The 19,260-nt window shown below is 49.4% G+C and overlaps 1 protein-coding gene across 2 annotated transcripts in view; it reads right to left on the bottom strand.

The window, feature by feature from the left end:
- HECTD4 (HECT domain E3 ubiquitin protein ligase 4) overlaps nucleotides 1-19,260 on the bottom strand; it is a 2,430,065-nt gene that overhangs the window by 490,343 nt on the left and 1,920,462 nt on the right. Inside the window, exons 67-68 of one of the 2 annotated variants that reach the window (XM_085634373.1) lie at nucleotides 11,974-12,077; nucleotides 11,732-11,803 (exon numbers count right to left, since the gene is read on the bottom strand). In XM_085634373.1, coding sequence (XP_085490499.1) covers nucleotides 11,732-11,803; nucleotides 11,974-12,077 — 176 coding nt within the window. The remainder of the gene's footprint in view (nucleotides 1-11,731; nucleotides 11,804-11,973; nucleotides 12,078-19,260) is intronic. The other variant, XM_085634374.1, reaches the window with a different exon arrangement.

Here is a 19,260-nt window from a genome sequence, read left to right on the forward strand (position 1 = left end):
CCAGTATGCAAAGGGTTACATTTGTGCAGTAAGGTAAAATCGCATTCAACAGATATCATGACAATTAATAAAGTAGTTTTGAGGTGAAAAGTTATTTTTATAAGCAATCTGTGAGGCAGTTAAAAGTGTTTTCTCATGGTACTCTTGCTGTACTGTGGAAAATATACTCACATTTAAACTTTGCACTGCAGTACAGTAATAAATGTGTGAATGCATGGTTACATTTGCTATAAAGTGTTATTGGCCACATTTATTTTCATTGACATGGCATAAATATGTATTTGCCATGGGAATTAAAATAAATGTGGCACAATAACACATTATTTGGAACAACTGTACTCTTCAACACATATTTACACATTTACCACTACAATGGAAACGTCAAATTCTAGTCTATTACCACATACAGCAAACCTGACATGAGAACAAAACACTGTTTACTGCTCACCAATTGTATAAAACAATGATTTTACACACTCCTTATAGTCACAATGTCTCTTCAATGTATCTTTAACATAGAGGTGCGATGAGGAGCAAAAAAGCAGGGAGAGTAATGAAGGGTCCCACGTGGAAGGATGACACCAACTTTAAGCAGAAGTTCACAGTACTGATTTACTCAGGAAGACATAAGTGCATGGAGGTTGCACACACACACTTGCAGATCACTGACAGCGCACAGAAAAAACTGCGAAGAGGAATACCTTCTTAGTAGTTTGCAATCTCAGAGAACACCTGTGCACAGGTTCGAAAGGCGTGCACATCAAAAACGTGAGGATCAAATTAAGGTCCCATTAAGGCATATTAAAGGGCGCAGTGGAAAACATATGAGCCCCCTTAAGAAATGCATCACAACTGGTGTCTTAAATAACAAGGGTTGGTCAGGCAAACCTATTTAAGCATGACAAATAACCTTTAAAGGTTTCCACAGCTAAGCTTTGCTGGACCAGAGATAAAACAAACATTAAAATATAAGACATTTTTACTTGAAGAGAATCAACTTAAAGACCTCCACACCAGTCCACAAACTTCACCAGAAGAGCAGAATAAACGGACTTGGTAGCTGGGCATATAGTTGACAAAAGAAAAACTATTATTTCTTCAGGCCAATCACAACCACTCAGCTGGTGCCACTCAATCTCCACGTATAAAAGAGTAGGTTGTGGAAATTTGAGAGCAGGACCCTGCCCTGTTGCTTTAAAAGGAGGACCACCTAAAGAGGTGGATGGACCAGAGGGCAGGTACTCAGGCTCAGTATATCAGAATAGCACACTCCCCTCGCCCATTCCAGGGAACGAGTAAAACAGGTGAGAAGGGGTGCAGAAAACCTAAGTCCCACTATAGGAACAATGCATCTTGCAGGTAACCTTGAGGCAGAAACTAGAGCAATCAGTAAGTGTGACACTACACACTCTTGGAGGTGGCGTAATGATCATGTCAAGGCATGTACCAACACCGGATGCAGACATTCATCTGATGTCTGCAAAGCTCATCTGTCCTGGCATTCTTTAAGCCTGCCAAATGGTTGGCCTTCAGAGGGGTCTTTTGGAGGTTTAGCCACCTTCAGAGTCACAGAACCTCCTGGCACAGGGCCAAGAACTCCACACCTCCCTGCTTGTTGCGGTACAACATGGCAATTGTGTTATCTGTCAAGACCTAAATTGGGTTCCCTTTGATGCATAGGAGGAAGGTCTCTGAAACTAACCAAATGAGAACAGCTCCAGAAGGTTTATGTGGTGCTTTTGTTAAGCTGGGGACCAAAGTCTCTGATCTCCAGCTCTCCCAGATGACCACCCCAACCGAGAGACATGCATCCATCGCTACTCTGAACTATGCATATTGTAAGGAGAACAGCCGGATAGAGGTCAGGATGGTGCCCAACAGCCACCACTGAAGGTTTCGGGCTGCCTCTTCCTAAATTCAAATGTTTTCTGAGAGGCAAACTCAGTGTTGTGCCCACAGCAAGCTAAGGTTTCACTGCAGGACCCATATGTGCCAATGGGCATGGGTGACCAGCCAGATGCATGGTACCAAAAAGCCTCAGAACAGCTTGTGCTAGAATCCAGGAGTGAACCTGAAATATTGGGATTATAACCTGATTATAGCAAACTCCTGGAAGGGGTAGGAATGCTTTACAAGCCACCATGTCTAGAATGACCCTCTATGAAAAGAGTCGTCTGTGTAGGCTGCAGCTGGGATTTTGTCTCATTGATGGAAAACCCCAGGGATGACAAAAGGCTAAAAAAATCTCTGCAGGTGGCCCACAACTGACTGCTGACAGTCTGCCTTCAGCAGCCAGACATTCAGGTACAAAAATAGATGTATCCCAAAACCTGTAAAGACAGGCTGCAATTACCACTATCACCTTTGGAAACACTAAAGGAGTTGACGGGAAGGATGGTAACCTGCAAGTGTTCAGATCCCACTACAAACCAAAGGAAACATCTGTAAAACTTCAGGGCAGGTATATGACAGTAGATGTCATGCAAGTCAAGGGACACGATTCAAGTCACCTAGATACAGTGAGGAGAGAAGTTAAGCCAAAGTCAACATGTTTAACTTATCCTTCCAAAGGAAGGCTTTCAGAAGTCTGAGGATTAGTTTTGCCCTGAGACCTCTATCGTTTTTAGGTACCAAGAAATATGGGGTTGACAGCCCCTGCTATTCTCTGATTCTGACACTCTCTCTATGGCACATTTAGTCAGCAAAGACTGAACTTCTTCAGCAAGAATGGCACGATTTGCCAAAATCTGAACAAAGAGAATGACGCAGTCCAATAACTGGCCTCCTGTTATAATTGACATGATTAACTTCATATTTTATGGGAGTGCTGCGGAGGTGTGTTCCCTGTCAAATAACACTGACAGATGAATCTGAACAAATACAGGTGGACCATGAGGAGGCGAACATAAAAGGGAAGGTGTAAACATGATGAATGACCTGTAGCACCCACCAGGCAGGTAAATATTAATTCTGCCCCATGCAGACTTTGCAGGGCGATGGGAATCAATATCTTAGCGGCTTGGCAGCAGCTACAGCTGGAAGAGGACTGCTGTTCATGGTGGTGGCCACAGCCTCAACTACCATCTTGTCCCATTAAGCACTAAAAGTGTTGCGTTGGCTGTTGGATAGGTTATGGGGGCTGCCTCTGGAGATAAGCGAGACCTCAAAGGCATTCTCTAAATTTGTAGTCATTTATTTTGTAAACAAATTTGATTTCCTTTTCATTGTTTTTATTTATAGCCTTACATGCAATATCTCTTCAGGTTATTTACTTTGTGTTGTCATTCTCCTATGCATGTTTAATACTTCTATCACATTATAGTTTGCATCTATTCCAATGTCCATTTCCTTCTTAAACTCCCTCCCTACTGTATCCCCACTGCAGGTCGCCGTTATTGATTGTCTCTGCTTTAATGTACCAACCTTTATCGTCTGTCAATCAAAAGGCATATCTATAAGGCATGCCTAGATGTTCCTATAAACTCTTTTGGCGCACGTGCAGGCATGTCACCTCATCACTGGGCTGGTGCATATGGCAGGACCTACATAGACTGTGATGCCCAGATAGGCCCACAATACATACTTAGCCATGGCCTGTCTGGTTTTGGATTATCTGTGCAATTAATTCCAGGATTTATCAAGAATGGCCAGTAAGACCTCACTATCATATCCCAAAGAGAATGTGTGTAGCGTTTTAGCAGACAGAAAGAGTTTGGGGTCTCAAAGCCAAATGGGTGGAGGAAAAGACTCAGTTCCTGAATGCATCAACGCATTTCAAATTCCCCGTCTGGCAGCACTGTGGGGAATTCATCAGGATTCACTTTGATGGAGGAACTTTGAACCATCAAGCACTCGCATGTTGGGTGCTGGGTCAGAAAAGCCAGAACCCAGTGGTGGACCTATCACACCTAGCCCCCGGACGACTTACAGGCAAGATAAACACGGTTTAGACCCAGTCGCCCTAAATGTTTTTATCAAAACATTGTTAACCGGCAGCAACGGCTATAAAGTAGCAGCCGAAGGTTGTAAGATTTCTCTCAGTAGATTTGCTTTAGTCTATTGTTGATAGCTGAGTGTCCAGCAATTTTGAAGCTCTGTGGACTGCAACTGCAAAATAGGCACTCAGCTCCGTGTTGGCCATGGTGAGAGTCCAGCTCTCTCAGGAGGAGTATACAAACCACTGGCATTCTGTAAATCTCAATATAGGTTAGCATCAGTGTAATGACTGTGGGAGCAAGTTATCTGCCTCCAGGTCATCATTTTCATCATGTGGAACACTTAAGGCCTTGAACTGCGTCAGAATCTAATCCGAACAAAGCTTCCAGCCTATAGCAGTAATGGTGCGAGGCAGAGGCTGGGGTTCCTTCAAAGCAGGGGCTGCACCATGGTAATCTCTTAACAAAACAGCCTTGGCAAGGGTCAATGCAGTCTACATACTGGAAAAGGCATTGGGGTCGGATCCGGAGTAGGTACCACTGGATTTGAGACTGGTGCGAGAGTGGTTGGAATGGAAAAGGCCGCCAGCGCAACAGCGGAGGCATGAATTGGTGCGGGTATGGTACTAGGCACAGGTCCATTAGCTTTAGTCATGCTGGATTAGTCCGCACCAGCAGAAGTCAGACCTGAAGGCACTCCAAATGGTGCTGGCATCATCAGAAAGTGTGCAGCATGGCTTCCCTAAAAGGCTCTTTCTGCTAGGGGCTGGCTGTCTACAGCCCAGGAAACTTGGGGTGCACTGCAACCAGCCTCAGAACAGGCTCGAAGTTAGACAGTGAGAGCAGAGTTGGATCCTTCGAGTTCCAGCTGCAAAATTTCTCCTTTGAATAAGAGTAACAGGACAAGGATGAGACCCGCTTGGACTTCTTGCATTTATGCTGTGATTTGTGTCTCAACTTTGTCTTGGACATAGTAGAAGATGGTGACTTTGAGAGGGACAGGGATCTGGAACAGGTCTACAACCTGGAGCTGAAGTGGCTTTGCTGTTTGTGCATGACCTGCACAGTTTCTTGGGTTCAATGACTTACAGTTTTGCCTTCTACTCAAAGAATGCCTTCCCGTGCACCAGGGAGTCTATTGCACTGAATTTCGAATTGTAGTTAGACACTAGACAAACAAGCAGACATTGAGCGGATCCTTCAACAACATCTGCTTTCTGAAGCTGCGGCATGGTTTGTAACCTGTGGTGATCAGGGTATTCAGTACCCCTAGCAAACCGTCCAAGAAAAACTATTTTGTAGTTGGTGATATACCCAAAAATGTTGGGAGTGGAGCTCTGGATCCGTGTTGAAGGGTGTGGCATGGAAAGAAAGAGCTGATATCAGCATACAGAGGTGGAACATATATATGATCTGTGTCGTCATGCTTGGAGGGAGTGCGTTTGTTGTGGAGTTTGATGGCGCCACCTGTTGGTTGTCTGGGGCATTTGCTATGTTCTGGATTCAGTCTGGCATCCGAGGGAATTCAAAATGGGGATTCTGAGGTCAGAAGTATCCATCAGAGTGTGAAAAGGTTGTGATTTTTCCATATTCTAAAGCATGGTCCCAATATGTCAATTTTGACAGCTTCTGCTTGCCTATGTTTATGGCAAAGATATTTGAGACAACACATTTTCTATCAACTCGTTAAGATTGTGACACTCTTGACAGCCTGGTTATTCCAAGTGCCAATTATGCATTATAATACAATGCTTATATTGTATGGGGCAGCCAGAGTCTTTTCACATTATTCACATGTTTTGCTCAGTCTAGCCAACTTACTAGGAATTGCAACTGTACGGCAATGAGATATTGATCTCAAAATCTAGATTTCTGAAGCCTCATTCTTGTGTCACCTAGTCTGTGTGTTGAAAATAAGGGGACTAATTCAAAATATGAGTTTTTCCACGATATATACTTCTTCAGAGTGAGCTCTGATCAGTCATAACAAATAAATAAAAAGGTGCAAAGGCCTCCTTAACATTTGCCTCAGATGAGAGAAAAGGAAGACTGCATGCACAGGTGACAACTGTGACTATTCTTTACTGGCCTGACATTAAGAAGCAATGAATGAAGGGAGAGGCTTAGTTGGCTTTCTTGTAAAGGTTGGAGCTACGGTTCGCTGTTGTAAACTAAACTGACAGGGGCTCCTGGACTTGAAGTACGAGTTACTTACCTTCGGTAACGATGTATCTGGTAGAGACAATTCTAGCCGCATATTCCGGGGCGACATCACGCGACTCCGCCCAAGCGTCATCTGCCTACGTGACGTCAGCGAGGTCACATAAGACCCGCCCCGGCGTGCCTACGTCAGTTTTCTTCTGAGAACTTTTCCGCACCACAACGCGGAACCACCCGATAAAACACTATGGAAGCATGGGAACAGTGTGCGAAGATCAGAAAAATTAGAAAGAAACGGTGACTAACAACACCACCAGAGTAGTGCCAACAACGCAGAACCCAAGGGCAGGGAAAGAAGAGGAGGAACAAGCAGAAACCTGCGCAGTCACCCTGCCAGCACATAGAGAGCCTCCCATCCTTGTACCCCGGAGGCAAAGAACATGCGTAAACGCATGGCACCCGCCCCCCCGCCCCCCATCCTGAGCAAGGAATGGGACCAGTCCCAAGACAGACAGGGACAACAAACTTCCAAGCCACCCCAACCTAGAGGGCAACCACCCACAAGGGACAAGGGCAAGACCTGGCCAGATGACCCTTAAGCAGAGGATAGCAATGGAAGAAAGGGAGGGAGGACAGGGTTAGAAAGCAATCCCCCAAACCTGGAGTAGCCAGAGCAGCAACGCACCGGAGCACCGGAACCCCATCCTCCAAAGAAGAAATCAACTGCCCCCATACAGAGTCACCAGTCAAGAACAAGGAAGGCACTCACAGGAGACACAGCCCCCCACCGGGAGGCAAGTACCGAAGACCAACCCAAGGGTCCTCGCAGAATAGGGGAGGAAGGGCGGGCCGTGAAGGAATCTGCGGCTAGAATCGTCTCTACTAGATACATCGTTACCGAAGGTAAGTAACTCGTACATCTGATAGAGACTACTAGCCGCAGATTCCTTCACGCAGAATAGATACCCTAGCAATACCCCCAGTAAGGAGGGTCTGCGAAAGGACCCCACCAGCCAATGCAGAACAGAGGGCCCCACAGGGGACCAGATCTGTGGATCAGGTAGAACCTCGCCCCTGCCAGGCCAAGGGAACCCCCACAAGCAGAACCCCACCGACCCCAAGGGGGTGTAGGAGGGAAAGAAGGCTGAAGAGGCTCGTATCCTCACAGCAGAGGAACCAAGGGTAAGGACGGAGAGGCCGAAGCACCACGCTCCCCAACAAGGCAACAAAGCTTCCGCCCAATGCCAAGACAGGAAAAGCGGAAGAAGAAGAAGAAGCCTAGAGGGCCCAAGGAAACGAGGGAAAAGAAGGCGAACCCACTCCAGATGGAGAGCAGCCTGCCAGCCAGAACAGCGCCAGCAGTCAAAGCCGCCAGAAGCAAGAAGAACAGCCCGAGGCCCCAGGAAGGCCGAGTAGGCAACGCCTGGCAAGGGAGAACACAGGGTCATCCCAGACCTCAGGACAGGAGCAGGGAGAGGAGGAAATGCCTGGGCACACCACTACGAGTGGCCACACACACGACCTCAGGAAGCAAAAGCAACCCACCTAAACGCCATGGAGAACAGGCACCCAAAGGCGACCAGAAACCTCTAGCAGAGCGCAAGCTATATGACAGCTACCACTACCCCACTAGGGTACGTTAAGTCCCAAGATATGGGAACCCTCTTTGGAAGAACTTCCGCAGCAGAGGAAAAAACAAAAGAGCCACGGGGAAAAAAACACCCCCGCTGAAGGCTTGACAAGCAGCCCAAGCAAAGCAGAAGGCCCAATCTCAGGGCCAAGTCTGCGCAACAACTCCTGCAGAACCCACACACAATCAACACAAGGGCCGTCCAGCAGCCAACAATGCCAAAGTCCCAAGGAAGGACGTAAACGGCCAGAAAAACTCCACAGCCAGAACAACCGGCCTAAGAAGGCCCAGAAGCAACCCAACTCAGAAGTCACGGAGGAGGGGACGGAGGAGGAGGACGACAAGGCGGAGGAGGAGGACGGAGCCCTGCCAAGAGCCTCTGGACGGCGGAGTCGGCCGGGGTATATAACAACAGGCTGCCATCAAATGGGAGATCAATGAGCCTCTCCCGAATATTTTCGGGGAAGACGCCGTCCTGAAGCCAAGCATGGCGACAGAGAGCGACTGAGGAAGCCATGGCCTGGCCCAGCACCTCTGAGACGTCCAGAGCGGAGCGGAGAATAAACGCCGCAAGCTCCCGGCCATCCAATGCATGATGCCGCAAATCCACCTGAGCAGACTCCTGGGATGCTGCAGATCCCAGAGACTCAGCCAAGTCCCACAAACAGGAGGAGTCCCTAGCCAGCACACACAAGGTGTTAAGGGCCCGCAGAGCCGTGCTGGTCGAGGCGGACATGTTGCGTCCCCAAGAGTCCAGCCAGCGGGCCTCTCGGGACGGCGGAGTCAACAGCGGCGGCAGGGAGGGAAAAGCTGTCTGCAAAAGGGGGCTGGCGGCTGAGGGGTGAAGGGAAAGACACGCCGGGTCACGCGGTGCCAGAAGGTGCAGGTGCAGAAGATGCGGAGGCACCGGGTCCCCTGAGGCAGGACGCCTCCAAGCCCCAGTCAAGGAAGAAAGGGGCGAACCTTCAAAGGGAAGTAAGATTTACCTCCCACCAGAGCCCTGGTGGAGGACCTCCAATAGATGGTCCGCTGGAAATGGAGCCACCGTGTCACCCATGCGTAGGATGCCCACAGCCGTGGACACCGCGTGAGCTAAGGCCGCACCCACCTCCGTAGGGCCCCGTGGTGGAGAAAGCAGCTCCTCCGTGGACGACGGCTGCAAACTAAGGCGGCCGTCCCCGAGGCCAAGCGGGACGGGCGAGGGCCAGACCTGGAAGTCAGGAGGAGCCGAAGAATGAGGGACCTGCTGCTCTTCCAACGAACACCTCTGCCTCAGGAAGGGCGGGAAGCAGCCCTTCGATGCCGGTGAAAAGGACACTACACGGCTACCAGTCTCCGAGGAGGACGACGCCAATATACAGCCTGCCTCCGGAGAAGAAGCATCCGAAGACGAATCCGCGGTACGACCTCTGCGCGGAGCCGTGGAGTCCGCTGCTTAAGGCAGGACGCCAGCGCCATCCGGCGTCAGCGGGCAAAGGACTTCCAAGTCACCCCGCACCGGAGAGGAGACCGGAGTAGAGCTGGAGCCGCACTGGCGCCGGGATGACGCCGACACGACCCCTGCCGAGGCAGACACCTGCGTGGGGGAACGGGACAGGCCCGGGGAGTGGCACGAAGCCCTCCGCCAGCCGCGGCCCAGAATGAGGCGAAGATCGCTCTGCAACCCACGTGGCGGTGCCAGGGACGATACAACCTCTGACTCGCCCTCCGACGAGGCAGCCGCCTGTGGGGAGGGACGAGAGGGGCCTGGAGAGGGATGAGGGGTCCGCCCTTGGCCTCGACCCGGAGCAGGACGAGGTGGGTCCACCGACCCCTGTGGCTCTGCACGGTCCAGCTGCTGCCAGCGCCGTAGCGGCATCACCTCCTCCTTAGACAGTACCACCTTGCCAATGGACCGAGAGGGGCTCGGGGATCCGACCCGCGACACCACAGGGACCCCCGCGGGAGTTTGCAGCGAGGCAGAGACGCCGTGGCCTGAAGGAGGTGCCCAAGAGGAGCTACACCTCAACAGCACCACATCCTCCAAGCCTGGATCCGAACCAGTCGGCGCCGGGGCTGGAGCCACTGGCGGTGCTGCGGAGGACCCTGCGCAGAGCAAGGGATCCGCCGACGCTCCAGGAGGGGAAGGAGGAGGAGACGCCAGCGAGGCCTGCAAAGCCACCGCGTAGGTCTCCATTTGGACTCTCGACGCCCCAACACTGGGAAACAGTGGATAGGACGACACGCGGGGCTGCATCACCCGCGGAGTGTCCACGCCCCCGGTAGGCCGGAAACCAGCCCCCGGGGACGAACTGCGACACTTACCCACCGGGAAGTGACGCTCATGTGACATCGGAGAAGGGCGAGGACGATGACCACAGCCGATCTGAAGCCGTCCGCCGAAGCAAACCGAGGGGAGGACGTCAACCTGGAGAGACACGCCGAGAGAAGTTTCATATGGCTCTCCCGCCGCGACTTTGGCTTCAACTGTTGGCACGCCGCACAATCTGTGGTGCCGTGATCCTCCCCCAAAACACCACATACAAATGAGGTGAGGGTCCGTCGCCGACATAAGACGCCCACAAAACATGCAAGTTTTAAAGCCCGAAGGCATTCGCACACTGTTCCACCAAAAAGAATAGAAGAAAAGGGGGCCCTAAACAGGCCCGCAGCAAGGAACGGATCCGCGTTGCACGCGGAAAAGGAAAAAACTGGCGTAGGCGCGCCGGGGCAGGTCTTATGAGACCTCGTTGACGTCACATACGCGGCCGATGCCTGGGCAGAATCGCCTGATGCCGCCGTGCCCCCGGCGCGCAGGGATGCTGTGGCAAAAAAGTTTCCGGATCCAGTCTCACGTCTGGGGATAATTCTACGTGAAGGAATCTGCAGCTAGTAGTCTCTATCAGATAAGCAAATACTGGTAACTTAAACAATGCATCTTTAAACTGAGAACACAGAAAAAGGATGTTACAGCGTACCTTTGAGTTGTAATAGCAAGGTATCTATGATCTACATTATAAACAAATAATTTCTGATCTAGACGTTTTACAAAGAACAATTTATCTTGTATTTCAGGCAATAAGCTGTCCATGTGGAGTGCCTTTGAAATGGGGCGAGGCCCTGAACCATAACTCTCTACTAAGTATAAGAACATCTGAAGACCATCAACCAAGGTACTGGTTACAGACCTTTTATTCCACCTGTACCTCAGGTACAAGAACCTTTGCCAGATGGCTGAAATCTATGACTTACATATCAAAAAAATGTTAAGACATGCAATGGAGCATTCAAACATACTGGCTGCAATACTGCATGACGGAAACACATTTTATAAAAATAATAACTCCTAGGAATTTTGTCAGGAGAAGTGATAACCAGAATGCAATATATGCTCCATTCTTAGCTTTCCCCAGCATCCATTGACTTATATGGAAACTTAGAGAAAAAAAATCAATGCCTATGGGTCAAATTGTTCCTAAGGCAGTACTGAGTTGGTGCTCGTCTGTTAGTTTCACCTCATTCCTTTGAATTTAGCTCTAAATTAGTGAAGATCTATGCTTTAGGGACCTGGTTTTGGGTTGCAGCTCCTGAAGTAGGAAGGCCATGCATTTCTTCACACCAAGGACACTTAAATCATCTTTGCTTACCACATTTATGACCTTCCTGCTTTTTTTAGAGGCTGCTGTCTGAAAGACGTTGTGTTAATGAGGAAGGTGTTATGGTCTCCTAGAACCAGTTAATGGCAAACCAGAAAGGTTGCTCGTGAAAACTGCAAGACCCTTCTCTGATATTGAGAAGGGGTAGTTATAAGACTTGTTTCCAATGGCTATGTACAATTCCAAGGATGCAATAGATAATGCTGAATTTGCTATAAGAAAACTTGCCTCCTGTGATTCATTTCTCAAGACATGCACCCTTGAAGTCTTAAACCTTAATTTTTTTTTGAGGGGTGTCTTGCCACTGAGATTCATTTCTCAAGGCTAGTACCCATTTCCATTTAAAAAAGGAATTTAGTGAGAGAACTTACATACTGGGCTCTCTCTTTTACACAGAGGGATAAAGTATTGTCGTGGATGATTTTCAACATAGTGGAAGCCACCTGGAATATACAAATAAATGGGATGAGCAATGTAATGAATTAGAATGACTTTCATATATGTTAACCTTTGAATGATATAAATGACGAACTTTCAGCAAAATTATTGATGAATACAGACACCATACATAATCGTATTTACAGTGATAACACTTTTTTTTTAAAGTTGTTACCTTCTTGTTTTTTCGTTGGTGACTTGTCAAAATCCTTGTCTTCTGGTTTATTTTTCTCAGGAGATTTTGGCTTCACAGTGGGTTTCTTCTCACTTAGCGCATTTCTGACAAGATAAATACATTACTATATGACAACTATATTAATAAGCAAGCATGGAAATTACATTACCATATAAAGCACTACAGCAATTCAAAGAATATAATTTAGTAAATACAAATTCTGCAAAAACTAATCTATAAACGAATGCATTCCCATTTAGAAGTTACATTAAATCTCCTATTATTTGCAAAGCCTCCAACCGAGACGTGATTTAGCTGGATGCATTATACTCTGTGTGACTCAAAATGCAGTAGAACCAGCATCATAACACAAGTAAACCAAACCTAACCATACAAGAATATAATAAAAATAATTTGCATGTCAATACCTGAAAATGAATAGTAACGTGCAATTTATTGTGAATTGCTGCTGCAGCAAATTGCTTACATGAACCCTCCCCATGTCCCAACCTCAATTAAAAAAAATATGTCAGCTATTGCAGATCACTGGCACCGTGGGACTCTAAACACAGTCAGATAAGAAGATATACAGATTCTAAAAGTAATGCCATTGTGGCATTTAAGGTGCCCTCAGCACTGGTGGCATCTGTTTGTTTCTGTGCAGCCCTCAATACAGCATCTGGAGTCCAACTGCTTTTTCTGAGTTGCTTTTCCAAAAGGTCTCTACATTTGGAAATGTTTAAAGAGCATGTTGCCTCCTTCAATTTCTGGCTCTAAGAGTCTTTATTCCTGTAGGAGGCAAATATCAGTCACTAACATTGGTTATATATACACACACACACACACACAGACACACAGACACATGCATATATATATATGTTGTGCTTTGAGGGATCATATGGTGTATAGTCATACTAATTAGTGGGAGTGTTGTGGCGCAGCGGCCAGAGCGACTGACACCAGAGCTAAGGGCTCATGGTTTGATCCCCGGTGCTGGTGGCAGCTCAGCTCAGAACCATGTGACTCTGGGCAATAGCTCACTTAATCTCCCTGACGGCCCCCAGCACCTTGAGACCCTTAGGGGTGATATGTTCATGCTTTACAAATGTGGAAATGATTTAGGCACTCAGATGACCAGGGGAAGACAAAGAGATAAAGAGGGAGAGAGAACCCATACTCTCTGTGGCTTTAGTTATGGAGGAATACAAGTCTAAGTCTCCTTTTAGACTTAAGAGGAGAACAAAATCAACACTAAAGACTCTAGTTCAACCTATATTGCTTTATTATAAGTTTACCAAGAAAACAAACTTGTCTATATGGTGGGAGGGCTTAAATTCATCTATTTAAATACACCCTGTCCATATGATTCAAGAAAGAGTATAGTTAGCATCTGTGGTGGGGCCTTCCATTTGGATTGCACAAGGTCTCATCCAAAGGCATACATTTAAAATAGCTTCTCAAATAGTGCTATGTTGCAAGTGATGCCATCCTTTCATACCAAACTTCATAGACTGCTCATAGTCCATGCGGATTCTTCATGACATAGGAGGCACCATATATTACATTATTAGTCCGATGCATCCACAGTTACATGCAGGTAACTCTCAGCGTCTCCATGGGACAGACGTCATCCCAGATAGAAGAAATAATAAATGCATTACTGTATTACATGTAAAAACATTAAAAAAAATGTTTTGATTGAAGTTCATAAATAAAAAAACTAATCAAATAGTTAGATATTTGATAAATAGTTTGTGATGTAGATAATTTCCTTGGTACACTTATGGTGAAGCAATACAGGTTCAGCTGGAGTCTTTAGCATTTATTTTGGATTCATTACCCCACTCCTGAACTCAAAGATATATGTGAGTTTATTTCCAAGTGAAGAGGACACCATTGCCACCGCTCGAGGAGCTGGCCCCCTTGGCATAACAAAAAACACTAAATAGAGCACCACCCTCTCTCAACAAAGTTTTGGAATAAAGCAAGAAGTCTTAAGGAACTGCTTGTCCGTCTTCTTCAGAGTTAGTTGAAACTCTACAGGAATTGAGTGAGTTTTGCTCCAAAAGGAACTTTGCTGAAACAGAACAAGACCTTTCAAAAGGCTATGACCATCATTTTCAGTCTTCCGGTCCATCACATAGGAACCTCCACGGTGGTTACAAATCCATCAATGTCCACCAACTCTGTCTCAAATTTGTCGAAATAAGTCCCAACTCCAGATGCTGTTTCTGCTCCCATGCAGTCTACTGGTGTTTCTGATCCTTCTCAGCCATCTTCGGTACCAAGTGCAAAGATTAACATAACACATGCCGCTTGGCCGCTCTCCCAGTTCAGAGGTGAAAAAGTGGTCCATTGTTTCCAACTTCGGTTCTGGCTCCGACAAGCTTTTTCTTTAAGAAGACTGATAATATCCTAAAGACAAGTATACTATAAGCTGAGCAAAACTTGAAGGAGTAGGACTTCCCAAAATACAGTTTTCAATGCAAGAAACTATTAGATGGCTGGAAGGCCTGTTTATCACTGATGCAATTACATTCCTTCATCAGCCTCTGGGTGAGGCAGATGATGATGGTAGTGAGGGGGGACACTAAATAACACGTTACTTACCTTTGGTAACGATATATCTGTAAGAAACATTAGTAGTGATAGGTTCCCCCCCCAGGCGTCAGACTGGATCCGGAAAGTTTTCGTCAGCAGTACCCCTGCGCGTCGGTATGTGGCGTAGTGCGGCTCCGCGTCCGTCGTTGGCGTCGTGCTCGCCGAGATGACGTCGCGGGCGCTACTTCGACGCTGCCCACGCGCGCTGACGTCAGTTCTGTACACGACTTTTCATGCCAGGAACGCAGAGCTATGCAAGAAACTGACCACTGGTGCATTGAAACAAGGCCCCTGAAAGGGATGACCTCAACCCTAGAAATCAGTTTTCAGAACAGGGAGGATGGGTGGGGCGGTAAAGAATCTATCACTACTAATGTTTCTTACAGAGATATCGTTACCGAAGGTAAGTAACTTGTTCATCTGAAAGAAACACATAGTGATAGATTCCTTATCTTAGAATAGCTACCACAGCAATACCAACCCCCGTGGTGGGTCTGCAAACCAAGATCACACCAGAAAGTCACGGAGATCAGAACGGCCAAAGAAACCATCTTTCCAGACTTGGCTGTCCGGGCAATAATGCTTAGTAAACGTGTGCAGCGAGGCCCACGTAGCTGCCTGACAGATGTCTTGCAAGGGGACACCACGTCCCAATGCAGTAGTGGCTGCAGTAGCTCTGGTGGAATGAGCACGCAGTCCCACCGGAGGTTCCTTTTTAGCCAACAAGTAGCAGGCTTTCATACAGAAACGGCCCAGCGGAAGATAGTCCTCTTGTGTACCGCCTGACCTTTCTTGTTGCCAACGTAGCCAACAAAGAGCTGGTCATCCACCCGGAACTGTTGTGTGCGGTTGAGATAAAATGAGATCGCACGTTTTGGGTCCAGACGGTGGAGACTCTCTTCCTCCAAGGAAGGATGCGGAGGCAGAAAGAAGGTGGGCAAGGTAATAGACTGCTCAATGTGAAAGGCCGTAATGACTTTTGGCAAACGAAGAGGATAGTTGTGAAGGGGATCAAAGGGAGCGCACATCAAGTATGTAAGAACGAGGTTCAAGTCCCACTGAGGTATCATCAAAGGAATAGGAGGAAAAAGGTGTGTAATGCTTTTGAGAAATCTATTGACAACAGGGGACTTCAAAAGAGAGGGCTGATCAGGGAGCCTGAGAAAGGTCAAAATAGCAGAAAGATGGCCCTTGACAGAGCCCAGAGCAGAGCCCTGCTGGGTCAAAGAAAGAAGGAACAGTAGTACTTCAGAAAGAGGGGCAGAAAGGGGAGCCACAGCCTTTGCTGTGCACCATGCCACAAATGTGTTGCCACAAATTTGTTCCACCATCAGACATATACCACTTTAGTCGAGGGATGCCAGGCTGCCAGAATAACATCACAAACTTCAGGAGGCAAGTCGAAAGGAATCAACTGCCCCGCTCAATCTCCGCGCAAAGAGGTGGAGGCTGGACAGGTTCGGGTAGAGGACCGTCCCCTGCTGCAGCGACAGAAGATCCTCCCGAAGAGGCACTCGGATCGGGGGATCGATCGTCATACTGAGTAGCTCGGGATACCAAACTCTTCGAGCCCAGTCCGGGGCCACAAGAATGACTTGGGCCTGGTCGCGCCTGATCTTCTTCAGCACTCTGGGTAGAAGTGGTATAGGCGGAAAGGCGTACAACAGACCGCAACTCCACTCGCGACAAAAAGCGTCGCCGAGCAAGTGCCGCCTTGGAAATTCCAACGCGCAGAACTGAGGACATTGTACGTTCTCTTCCGTGTCGAATAGATCTAACCAAGGCTCTCCCCACTGCTGAAAGAGACCTTGCACCACCTCCGAGTAAAGACACCAGTCGTGATCCATCATGCACCTGCGGCTGAGTTAGTCCGCCCTGGCGTTCAGAGAACCTTCCAGGTGTTGAACCACCAGGAAAATGCCCTGATGTTCCAGCCATGTCCAGATACGCAGAGACTCCTGACATAGGGTCCACGACCCCACCCCGCCTTGTTTGTTGCAGTACCACATGGCAGTGGTGTTGTCTGCGAACACCTACACTACTCTCCCCTTGATAGAGGGAAGGAATGCCTTCAGTGCAAGCTGGATCGCCAGAAGCTCCGGAAGGTTCATATGGAGCTTGGACTCCGCCGGAGACCAGAGGCCTCTGATCTCCGCCTCTCCCATGTGGCCGCCCCATCCCCCTGTAAACTCCGGTTGGGCGAAGGGTGAGGGATCTGCCGTCGACCCAGTTCTGGTTCCTGAGCCACCACTGCAACTGTCGTGCAGTGCCCTCCGAGATCTGGACGTGATCGGACAGATTCCCCTGATGCTGCGCCCACTGGAACTTCAGGTCCCACTGCAGAGCCCGCATATGCCATCTGGCATGATCAATCAGCAGGATACAGGAGGCCATGAGGTCCAGCAACCTCAGAGTCACTCTGACCGAAACCCGGGACAAGGGCTGAAAGATCGGAATCAGAGCCCGAATATCCCAGACTCGTTGTTCGGGAAGATAGACTCGAACCTGCGCCGTGTCCAGAACCGCTCCGAGAAAGAGGAGCTTCTGAGAGGGAATCAGGTGCGACTTCGGCATGTTAATGGAGAACCCCAGCAAATGCAGGAGGTCAGCCGTAGTCTGGAGGTGGGAGACTGCCTGGTTTGATCCCGCCTTCAACAGCCAGTTGTCGAGATAGGGGAAGACTGAAACCCCTGACCTGCGCAGATGAGCTGCGACCACTGGCATCACTTTCGTGAACACCCGAGGGGCGCTGGTACGGCCAAAAGGGAGCACGGTGAACTCAAAATGCTCGTGGCCTGCTGTGAACCGCCGGTAACACCGATGGGCCCGCAGGACTGGGATGTGGAAATAAGCATCCTGCAAGTCCAGCGCTACCATCCAGTCTTGTGGATCGAGAGCAGACAAGACCTGAGCCAGAGTGAGCATCTTGAACTTCTCCTTGCGGAGGAAGCAATTGACGTTCCGGAGGTCTAAGATAGGACGCAGGCCCTTGTCCTTCTTGGGTACCAGAATGTAGTGGGAAGAGCAAACACGACCTACTTCTGGCGTCGGAACGCGCTCAATGGCCCCCTTGGCCAAGAGGGCCGCAACTTCCTGCTGAAGAAGCACCAAGTGATCCCCCGACATGCGGTGGTACCGAGGTGGCATGGCTGGAGGGGTAGCTCCTTCGGACTATCTCTAAAACCTACCTGTCCAAAGTGATGGTGCGCCAGTGGGGGAGGTGATGGCGAAGCCTGCCACCCACTGGCGTTTGATGGGCCTGAAAGTTCGAACTAGGAAGGTTTGGAGGCAGTGGTGGGGACGGTGGAGGTGAACTGACCTGCCCGCTGGCCCCTTGGTCCACCACGGCGGAACCCGCGGCCGCGCTGGGATTGTTGCTGAGCATGCTTGTGGCACTGTTGCGAACGCTGCGGGTGCCCCTTCCGGTGCCACGAAAGGAGCAAAAAGCAGAAGGCGGAGGAGGGTGGACTGCAGAGAGTCCCAAGGACTTGGCCGTAGCCCGTGAGTCCTGAACCGCTCCAACGCGCTGTCTGCTTTGACGCCGAAGAGGCGACGGCAATCAAAAGGCACGTCCATTAGTGTGTTTTGGACATCCCCCGAAAATCCAATTGTCCTCAACCAGGTGTGGCGTCGGATCGCCACCGTCGTTGCAATCGATTTGCCCAGTGAGTCGCGGTGTCTAGGTCACAACAAATCATGAACTTAGCTGTGTCTCTCCCCTCTGCAACAGCCTGGGAGAGAGCTGTCTCCGGACACTGAGGAAGCACTTGCGCCACCGTATCCCACAGAGAGTGGGAATAATGGCCCAAGAGGCATGCGGTGTTCACGGACTGCAGCTCAGAACTGGCGGAAGAAAAAAACTTCTTTCCGAACTGATCCAGTTTCTTGGATTCCCTATCCGGTGGTGCAGAAGGGAATGCGGTCAGGACAACCAAGCTCTCGGGGATGGGGTGTTGGGAGAGGAAATTGGGGTCACCCGGAGCCGGGCTATGGCGTCGGGCCACATTCCTATCCACAGGAGCCCCTGTGGTGGGCCTGGACCAGGTGCCCAAAAGAACGTCAGAAAGTGCTTCATTGAAGGGAAGCAGCGGCTCCGCAGAAGTAGCTGCTGGCTGAAGCACTTCTTTCAAGAGGTTAGTCCTGACGGCCACAGTAGGGAGCACGAGGTGTAGGAGCTCGGCGGCCCTAAGCAACACCACAGCATAACTAGCACCCTCCTCTTTAGCCACGGTAGGAGGAGGGAGCATGCCATGGTCTGGTGAGGTGTCCAGACTACTGGCTTCCCTCAACTCCTCTGCCCAGTCCTGTTCATACTCGCAATCAGCTGCGACAGGGTCCTCAGACCCCTCCCAGTCCTGCCCTTCCTCCTCAGGCTGTTCAACAGGCCTAAAATAAGGAGCCGGGACATGGGGATAGAAATCCATGAGCAACGTCGGGAACGGCATCTATCGACGCCGGCCCGACGCCACGTCCCCTTCGGGGCTGAAACCGGGGTCGTCGTCCCAAGCAGTGGGCGACGTCAGAGGTGGTGCTGGTGGGGTCGAAGTCGGTGGAGGTGTTATAAGGTCAACCGGCATCGACCGGGATCCAGGCCTGGATCCAAGGGGGTCCTTTGGCCCTGAGGCCGGAGCCGGCAGTGACGCTGGGGCTGGAGCCGCCGGTGAGGAAAGGCAAGGACCCTCAGTT

The sequence above is a fragment of the Triturus cristatus genome, chromosome 11 (genome assembly GCF_964204655.1).
Source record: "Triturus cristatus chromosome 11, aTriCri1.1, whole genome shotgun sequence".
Lineage (NCBI taxonomy): Eukaryota > Metazoa > Chordata > Amphibia > Caudata > Salamandridae > Triturus > Triturus cristatus.